We start from the raw sequence: 10,216 nt of genomic DNA on the forward strand, positions 1-10,216 counted from the left end.
GGTTCGGTGAAGTAGCTAAAAATCAAGAAACAAAAACAAGAAACTAGCTAGTGTCCTCAAGTGGTGAGAGTGGGTAAAAACTCTACTCAAAATTCATGTCTGGGCGCTAGGAATTTTTTTCCACGATAAATTAGTGTCCTCAGGTGGTGAGAGTGGGTAGGGCGGGTGGGAGAAGGAGAGGTTTGAGGGGGCACGAATGAGAAGAGGGTGAGAAGTGGCTAAAAATCGGGAAAAAATCATTCCTATTTTGAGTAAAGTTTTCTGTTTCCTGATTTTTTGTCATTTCCCACAAGTCACTAGTTTTCTGATTTTTGTTTCGACTTTTAGCCACGTCACCTGCCCCCTAACCCTCCCTCGCCACTTCGAGACACCAATTTATCTGGAAAATAAAATTCAATGTAGCCAAACGGGGCCTCATTTGAAATATTTACCCTATATGAAGGGTATTTGCGTTAATATAGAACATTGGGAACCGAGTCCCATTCTCAAAGTATTCTAAAGTGTTTCCCTTTCTTTAAAAACTTTGTGAAATGGTAATTTGAACATGCACGCTACTATGTTTTGATAACTGCACTAATTCACATTGTCTATTATTATTCAAACAACAGTCAATGGTGTTAAGTGTGTGTTTGGCGTACCGTTTAAAACACCTTTTGGCGTTTGAAACACCGTTTTGGGGCCAAACGGCCATTTGGGAGTGTTTGAGTGCGCAACCATCGTTTGAAACGCCATTTGAAATGCCGTTTGAAATACCGTTTTGAACCCTCAAAACGGCGTTTTGCAAATGGAGGGGGGAGGTTCGTTTGCAAAACGCAGTTTTGAACGGAGTTTTTGGGCTGTGGGTTTTTACGTGTTTGCCCTCACCAAAACCCATTTTTACACCTTTTGTTTTGCCTAACCTCCCCCCCCCCCCGCCTCTCTCTCTCTCTCTCTGCAACTTCCCTAAAACCCTCTCATTTCTCTCTCTCTCTCTCTCTCTCTCTCTCTCTCTCTCTCTCTCTCTCTTTCTCTCTCTCCAACCAAACAATGCCCTTTTTGGTTATTTTACCACTAAAACTCCATTTTGGGGCATTTGCAACCAAACACACAATACCTCCGTTTGCCGTTTAAAACACCGTTTTGATCTGGCCAATCAAACATGAAAAAACCGTTTTGCAAAACGGCGTTTCAAACGCTATTTCAAACGGTACGCCTAACACACCCTAAAGTTCCCAAAAAACTTTGAGCAGGCAATTAAAAGGATAGGACAAGCTGAGTTCGTGGAATTATTAAAATATGGAAGTGCCCCTATTCGTAGCCTTCGAACAAGGTTGCTTAGCAACTTGTAGCTTCCATAGATAAAGTAACAAATACTAGGGGCGCAACTCTTGTCGGGTTGGGTCGAGTTGAGGTGAACTCAACCTGACTCGAGGAACCCTATTTTCCTTCCCGAACCTGGGCCGACCCGATTTCCAACCCGATCCGACCCAAGGAACCATTTTCCCCAACCCTAAACTGACCCGACCTGAGTTCAACCCGACCCAATCTGAATTTTAAGCTTACAAATTTTTTTTTGATAAAAATGTCTTGTTTCACTCGGGACGGGTTGCCCAGACCCTCAATCCGAACTCAGCTGGGATTTAGAAAACTCGACCCAAACCCGACCCCGACCTGACCCTGGTTGAACCCGACGGGAAGGGGTTGAACCCGACCCGAGTTGCAACCCTAACAAGTAAAAGGAATTTTTGATTGGGCAGCCAGGGCAGTCATTACACATTCTAAAATCTTAATTCCCGGGCAGCCATCGTTCTTACCCTTAATCGAAGTGTCCGTGGGTGAACCAACATCTCGAATATGTAGAGACCAAACGCCAAGATTCTGCAAATTCGTTGTGGGACCCACATGAGGCTTTAACCATGGTTAGACAAGGATGCATTATTTGGGGTCTAATCCGGTCGGATGTGTGTCACCATACGTACATGTGGTCGTACGTTTGGACGATCCAAATCGTTCATATGAAACCATGTAATGATGTAATACACTAAATACATAAGGTACTTAATTACAAAAATTGTAGACCATAACTACAACTAGTTTGTTTATTTTTTAACCTTTTCTTTTATATTAGCCAAGAAAATTTAGGCCCAATATTTCTATAAGTCCATGTTTGGATCTCAAGAAAAGCATTTTTCACCGAACTTCCTCACCCCTTAAGTTGAAGGGGGCCTCTTTATGTTGGTTCAATTTTTCTTATGCTTGGTGTACTCTCTTTGGCCTCGACTCTATCGTGTGCATTCTCTTTTAATATATTTCACCATTTAAAAAAAAACATTTTTGACCGAAAAAAATTCTTAGGAAAATAATATGAATATGGTTAATTTAGAGCGATGTCAACATATATTGAAGGTCCCAGTATAAAAACAATGAATATAATTGAATCAATTTATCTTTTTTCATGTGTGAAAAAGTAGAAAATGTTAGAAATATTTTTCCTTTGCAAACTTTTCTAGAAAATTCTGGCAATCGAAAAGAGACATCTTTTTTGGAGTAAGATTCTAGATCTGTTCGGGGCCTCCTGAGTTTTTCCTGATTACTTGTCCGAACTATGGGATTGCTGGAGCTTTGCCCCTCAGCCTAGCAAAGGCATGATCTTTTGGAATATGATGAGCTGATGGATCCCATTTGGGTCTTGTGGAAAGAGAGTAATGCTCATATTTTTAAGAATATGGCCAATTGTATTCAACTCTTTCTCTGGGATCATCACTCTATTCATTTCTTGGGCTAAAGCTCTACCTGACTTCTCTTTTATTCGCCTTCAGATATAAAAAGATGCTTAAAGAGTATAACTTGTTTTGTTTCATGCTTTAACCTATATTATATTCCCTTCTACCTTGGTAACTCCTTCAATTCTATAGGTAAAAAATTAGTATCTTTTTGGACACCCTCTTAAAATCATTTGCATATAATCTCATACGAACTTAATCTTATATGTAAATAATATTTGTAACAATTTCATATTTATCTGCCAATCATATAGTTAATACTTTTGAAAGATGCCTTAATGTCTCAATTGAAAATTAGAACAGATAATTTAAAAATAACTTTATTTACAAATAATAACCAATATTTTTGATGTTATAAAAAATCCCTTAATTAAAGGAGCCCATAATATGCATGCATACATATGATATAAAATATATTAAGATGAAAATGACGAAAAAAAGCTTGCAAACATAAAAATCACAAAAGCCAGGATGGATGAGGGGTTTTGCTTGACTTTTGGGTGCCATGTCAGTAAAACTCCTTATTTGGTTACCAATATAGCATTGAAATCCCTGGAGATTATGAGGGATGTCTCCTGGTTACTCATTACATGTCTGTTGATGTATCACCCTTGTCCCCTCCCTATAATATCCAAGCCAAAACCCACAAAAATGTAGAATTTTGATTGAATTTCAAGGGAGTTATGCTCTCTCTCTCTCTCTCTCTCTCTCTCTCTCTCTCTCTCTATATATATATATATATATATATATTGGTAATGACACCCCCTAACACTACTCTACAAGGTTGACAACCAAACGCTACTTAGTACTATCCTACTAGATAAGTTCCAGACAAATCCAATGCTTGTCTCCTCCTTGACTACTTACACCACTAAATCTACGAGGAAAATACCTCCAACCAAACAGATAGGAGACCAAGTGAAGATGGGTCATGCATGTCAAGGCAATTTAGACATTTCAAATACATCACCCGGTTATTAGGAGAAAATTCTCATGAAAATGACATTTCCATCCCCTTTTCTAGCACTTCCACCCTTTCATTGAAAATGAATTCATTTTTAAGCAGAAGTTAAAGAAAAGAGAGGAGCAAAACTAGAGTCATTTTCAAGAAAAGACAAACAAAAGGGTGGAAGTATCATTTCTCATCTGTCTTTAGAGTGAATGAATGTGGTATAACGAGATTATAATAAGTTTCTTAAAAATTTACTATAAAAATACTAGTAGGGAGATTTGATTGAAAGAGAGAGATAAGAGATTTTAATGAAATTAAAAAGGGAGAGGCCCTTAACCGGGGCACATGGGCGTGGGTTTGACGCTGAGAGACATGAAAACAGAGTCACATGGTGGATGTGGGACCCACTCGGAATTGAATCTCTGCACATGCTCTCGTTCTTGACTTGTCTCACCCTTTTCTCTACATTTACCAAGGTTTATCAACTAAGCTCTTCTCTCCAACTAAATCCTCGGCGTAGAATTTCAAACCCGATCGCCAATTATATGAACTCCTTTCCTTTTCATTCTACCAAAGTTACAATCCTTTTGTATTAGACAAAGAATGCCAAAAAGATGTCCTCTTCCCTAAAAAGAAACTCTATTTGAACTTGATTTGAGTACATAAACCTAACTATGTAATCAATACAATTCCACAAATGAGAATGGGTCACATTTTGAAACGACTTTGAGCCGCTTCGTAGAATCCCATAGTTAGGAATACCGAATGAGATTTTCGAGATTCTTTAGCACTTTTAATTGTCCATGGTTGCTGAACATGACCCTAAACGGCTTTACAATCCCTTCATTAATCATACTCATTTTATTACTCGCGTAAATTCGCTGTAGAAGAAGATTATATTAAAATTTGGGGAGTGATAAATCGACCCCCATATATCTTAAATCGACCCCCTTTGGGAGTGATAAATCGATGGTTTAATGGTTCTGATTTTCTGCCTCACGGATGATCAGACTATGGTCATCGATCTAGGTCAGAGACCAAATTTGTGCTCGGTGATCAGATCAACGGACCCGATAAAATCCAAGGGGTAAACTGGGCCCAAAAAGTTTCATTAAAGATTAAACACCACATGTCTTTCTAGCATTTTCAGCTTCAGAGTCATTTCCCCACTTAATTGGGGTAAAAAACAGAGACCAAATTTACTAATCGGCGATTATTTGTTTGGAATGGAGATTTCAACGATTAATCGCCTTTCCCCCAATAAAAGGTTCGGAAGGCAGTCCAGACAGTCCAAACCGGACTGTCCGTTCTCCAACCACAATCATTCGACCGATGACGTCAGCATCCTCCCGGCTAGCCCGCGGAAAATACAGCTATCATCCAGACACGTGTCGCAATCATATTAGTGGAAAACCCACACACAAAATGTTAGCAATCATATTAATATAGACTAGGGCAAATGCAACCCCCTTTACAAACTACTTTACTTATTTTCTCTTTTGCTTGTTTAAGCTCTCAAGAACAAGAAAGACTAGAAGTAGAAGAGGAAGAGAAGGATAGATAAGAATAAGATTCAAGGGGATTTTGTTGCCTGAAATTCATGGAGACATGCCCGAAAATGGCGAACGTGTTCGCTGCGGAACGTGACGATTACAGCTTGAAGTTTGAGGAGACTGAGCTATGCCTGGGGTTGCCCGGCGGGGGAGGCGAAGGTGGTGAGACGACGAAGAATTCCGGCAAGAGAGGTTTTTCGGAGACCGTAGATTTGAAGCTTAACCTTCGGATGGGCGCTTCGAAGGAACTAGATGAAGATTCTAATGAGAAGATGAGGAATTTGCCTAAGGAGAAGAACCTTCTTTCGTGCACTAATGATCCTGCCAAGCCTCCAGCTCCCAAGTAACTTCTTTTTCTAATTGAATTTTTTCTAGGGTTTTTGGACATATTTATTAAAAAGGTAAATGATTTTGTTAAGGACCTAAGTGGGTTTTTTTTTTTTTTGGCTGCAATAGTGCATGTCTATGTGGAGATGAGGTTGTTTTAGCTACCCTTTTATATTTTTCTTAAAATTTATGAAGTGAAACTAGAAATTCTACAATATTTTAAGAAAAATGAAAATAAGAGAGCAAGAACATGGATCTTTAATGTTCATGAAGGTCACAGCACATAACCTTGGCTGGTGAGTTGGCTAGCTTGTAAATTTAGCTGAGACACATTTTTTGAGGGAGAAATGGTGTTTAGATAGTTAAGTTAACCAAATCCATGTGGCCAATATAGAGATGAACTTGGATTTTGAGCATAAGTTCATATGATTATATAGTTTTGAATTATGTGAATTTTATTTATTTTATTTTCATATAAAAGTAAATGATTTTGTTAAGGACCTAAGTTCTTGTTTTTTTCCCTTTTCTTTTTGTTGCATTAGTGCATGTCTATGTGGAGATGAGGTTAATTATTTTAGCTACCTTTTTAAATCCATTTCAAAAAAATAAAAAAAATAAGAAAATCAAGAACAAACATATATAGCTTCTACTTGTATTTTTTTATGCTTTTTTACCAACAAGAATATTTATATACCATTTATTTTTCTCTTCTGGGTAACAATTTATAAAATTTTGCTAAGTAAATTACTCAAATGCCCCAAACGTTTAACATCAGTCTGTTATTTCCATTTGGGTATTTTAGACTTTCCACCCAAAATCACTCTCACTCTATTGTATTAGATTAGATTCCAAAAAAGAGTGTACTAAAAAGTTACACGTTCTAAGAGAGAGAACGTGAGTTTTTAATATTTTTGCTTTATCAGGGCACAGGTAGTGGGATGGCCACCCGTCCGATCATTCAGGAAGAACATCCTATCCGTCCAACCACCTGTGAAGAACAGTAACGAGGAAGGGGAGAAGGTTAACAACTGTGCCACCTTCGTGAAGGTTAGCATGGACGGCGCACCTTATCTACGTAAGGTTGATATCAAGATGTACAAAAGCTACCAAGACCTGTCCTGTGCCTTAGAGAAGATGTTCAGTTCCTTCACCCTAGGTATGTTGATAAAAATAAATAAGAAGGAAATATAAAAAAATAAGCATTAAAATTTATAGCATATATTAAATTAAACAAGAAGAAGGTAAAACCTGAAGCCCTGTTTGGATTGCAGGAATTGTCTGGAAAGTTTGGAAAGGAAAAATATTATTAAAAGTTTCTACTTTTTTATATTCACCAAACAAGATGACTTGAACCAACCCTATTTAATTTTTACTTAGAGGGGGCTTCAATTTATGATAACATCCATCTTAACTACCCGTAATCATAATAATTTTCTTCTAAAACGAGAAAAAATTCTCAAGAAATTTTTTCCATCAGAAATGTTTTTCTTGCAATCCAAACAGGACCTTTGATGCATCAGTGAAAAGAGAAGATTTTCAGTTTCTTCACTATAGGTAAGTTGATAGAAATTAAAAAAAGAGAAAAGGGTTCCTACACACTTGTGTAGATAAGTTATCGACACACTAGCTTAAAATACAGTGGGGGCTCACATTGTTTGGGTGATCCAAACCATTCATTTGAAAGGCCCTCACATAGATAGGGTGTTCACAAAAAATCAAATCCATAGGATCATCCCAACCCTACGATTTGTGGAGGTAAAATTGACGTGTATAAACCTTCACAAATTAGTCCATTTTTTTGCCTCCACAGTTTGAATGGTTAGGATGATCCTATGGATCTAATTTTTTGTGGACACCCTATCTATGTGAGGGCCTTTCAAATGAATGGTTTGGATCACCCAAACAATGTGGGCCCCCACTGTATTTTAAGCTAGTGTAGATAACTTATCTACACTATTGTAATTTATGACATATTGAAAATTAGGACAAGGTAAAACCGAAACGAGATGAATGAGTGAAAACATTCCTTTTTGGGTGGAAAAAGGAATCTAGTGAAAAGACAAAACTCCTAATTGTTAGTGTCACCGTTGGATTTGGTTGAGATCTCACCCATAGATTAGGTGCTACATAAATATAGACGGAATTATATATAAATCATTTCCACATTTTATTTTTTCTTATTTTGTTTTCATAATATGTCATCTCAACAAATATGTTTTTTTTTTTTTTTTTAATTTAAGGTAATTGTGGGTCTCAAGGAATTAATGGGAGGGATTTCATGAATGAGAGCAAGTTGATGGATCTCTTGAATGGTTCTGAATACGTGCCGACATATGAAGACAAAGATGGAGACTGGATGCTCGTCGGCGACGTTCCATGGGAGTAAGTTTCTTTTCTTTTCTTTTTTCTTTTGATGGGAAAGCTGGGGTTTAACAGGGACCCCTACGGATTTATTAGATAAAGAGAAAGATGATACAATAAAATCACAAAACCATCCCTAACTCGGAACATGCGAGAGGGGGAGAACCAAGGCTCAACACCTATGCATGACAAACACTAAGCCTAAGAGATCTCAATGCTCAATGCTTGTGAATTACATAATCAACTAATTAATTTGGTAAGGGTATGATGGGTTTTGTCGGTGGGCCGCAAGTCACTCATTTTAGCATAATCCAATCATTAATTCATGTTATGGATTTGCTTAGGTTATATTTCTTTCGATGTAAAACGGGTGTAAAATTTGTCTTATGGAAAATTTGTCTTACGCACGTTTTTAAAATGGGCATAAATTTTTTTTACACATATTTTACATCGAAATAAATGGAGACGTACTTAAGTATTTTAATCAATCTAATTACTAACAGTACTTTGATTTCGCGCAGGATGTTTGTTGATTCATGCAAGCGACTGCGCATAATGAAAGGATCGGAAGCCATTGGAATCGGTCAGTAGCTTAATTTGCTATATCATTGGTTTAATGTGAATTAGTAATTAATGTAATAAGAGAAATGATATTTGCACCCCCTTTTCCGGCATTTCCACCACTTCTCTTCATCTTTTTCATGAAAATAACTTCCATCCTTTGGGAGATACAAAGAAAAGTTGGTGAAAATGCTGAAAAGCTGGTGGAAATATTATTTCTTGTGACATAAATGAATAAAATATCCCATAAGCTAGTCATATTTTCCTTCCCTTCACAGTGGTAGCATTGAAATGAAAATGAAAATTATTCCATTATTATTTTCATAATATTTCAACTTTGTTTTGTTTAAGCATTTTAGAAAGTTTAGGTTTTTAATGATGTATAATAGTTTCATTAATTCATAGCATAGGGATAATTTTTAATGGGTTTTCCAATGGATAAATAATATTTATCTATTCATAAAATGTAGGGATTCTTACACTTCACAATGTCACAAAATTTCGAAAACATACTGCTCATTTTGTTTACCTTAAAAAAAATAAAAAAATTTCCTTTCTATGTATGTTGCAAATTAGCTTCAAATGCAAAATAATTTTATCGATTAAATTTTTTTTCTTGTTGAATTTCAGCGCCAAGAGCCGTGGAGAAATGTAAGAATAGAAGCTGAATAAGCAAGTACCACAGCCTGCTCCTTTGATCTCGAAAAGCTCTCATTAAATCCTGGTTTTTACGAAGGCAAAGCTAGGCAGAGATGAATCGAGCAGGGTGTCTGGGAGTGTTTGTATTGTGGTTTGATATATAAAATTATAGGAACAAAGTAAGATATTTGTTATGGACAAGAAGCAATAACACTTCGTTTTCAGGACATGATATGTCTAGCTTGTTTATTAATGACCTGTTTAATAATCACTTTGCTATTGTTTGTTGTGTGCTTTTATTGCTTGAATTCTAAAGGTATTTTCTCATGAGATTCTTTTGCACTGTATTTTTATCAATTTTTTGGGGTAATGAGGCAATTAATAATTTTATTTTAATGGCAAGCCATGTGCATGGTGATGACTCAATTATTCTTTTCTTTTCAATTACTTATTTATTTATTCAGTTATTGTTGAACATTCATTCTTATTTTAATGGAAACTGTACTAGGGCTCTTGATATATAGTCTCTAATGGGTTTGAACTTAGAAAAATATTTCGCGCAATCTGCTTGGATATTGTTGTCTGTGCCTCTGTGGACACGGTTTAAAAGATTGAAGTGGACTGTTGTATCTTCCAATTTAAATTTCATTTGGACATTCATGACACATAATGCATTTGCTGCGCTCGAGCTAAGCTTAGATGCGCTCGAGCACAGAAACAGGGTGGGGCCACATTTTGGGTGGGATCCAAAGCATTCATTTGATGGGCCCTTTCATGGGTAGGGTGTCCACAAAAAATCAGCTTCATTGGATCACCTTAGGGTGTCCATTTGTAGGGCAAAAAATGGACAGATTTTCGGACAAACAGTATCTGTCCATTTTTGGCCCCACAAATGGACACCCATTGGTGATCCAATGGAGCTAATTTTTGGTAGGCCCCCCATCCATGATGAGGCCTTCCAAATGAATGCTTAGGATCACCCCCCCAATGGCCCCACCCCCTGTTTCTGTGCTCAAGCGCAGCTAAGCCTAGCTACGTTCGAGCGCAGCAACCCTTCTCTC

General features: G+C 37.1%; 1 protein-coding gene across 2 annotated transcripts; it reads left to right on the forward strand.

Moving 5' to 3' along the window:
• The first annotated feature begins 5,176 nt into the window (after positions 1–5,176).
• IAA16 (indoleacetic acid-induced protein 16) lies at positions 5,177–9,485 on the forward strand. Of its 2 annotated transcripts, none has more exons than XM_077391943.1 (5): positions 5,177–5,610; positions 6,518–6,750; positions 7,853–7,976; positions 8,477–8,538; positions 9,147–9,485. In XM_077391943.1, exons 1-5 carry the CDS (start codon positions 5,315–5,317, stop codon positions 9,182–9,184), a joined length of 753 nt encoding a protein of 250 aa, XP_077248058.1. In that variant the 5' UTR covers positions 5,177–5,314; the 3' UTR covers positions 9,185–9,485. The 2 variants fall into 2 exon arrangements, with proteins under 2 accessions (XP_077248058.1, XP_077248057.1); XM_077391942.1 differs by having other exon boundaries at positions 5,179–5,610; positions 7,835–7,976.
• Positions 9,486–10,216: the final 731 nt, after the last annotated feature.

This window comes from Tasmannia lanceolata, unplaced genomic scaffold (genome assembly GCF_043159265.1).
Source record: "Tasmannia lanceolata isolate RefF3 unplaced genomic scaffold, GAP_Taslan_0.1 ptg000012l, whole genome shotgun sequence".
In the NCBI taxonomy this organism is placed as follows: Eukaryota; Viridiplantae; Streptophyta; class Magnoliopsida; order Canellales; family Winteraceae; genus Tasmannia; species Tasmannia lanceolata.

Coding starts and splice junctions, on each gene's coding strand:
- IAA16 (XM_077391942.1), top strand. CDS start 5,315: ATGGAGACATGCCCGAAAATGGCGAACGTGTTCGCTGCGGAACGTGAC. Junction 5,611..6,517: donor GCCAAGCCTCCAGCTCCCAA/GTAACTTCTTTT, acceptor TTGCTTTATCAG/GGCACAGGTAGTGGGATGGC. Junction 7,977..8,476: donor GTCGGCGACGTTCCATGGGA/GTAAGTTTCTTT, acceptor GATTTCGCGCAG/GATGTTTGTTGATTCATGCA.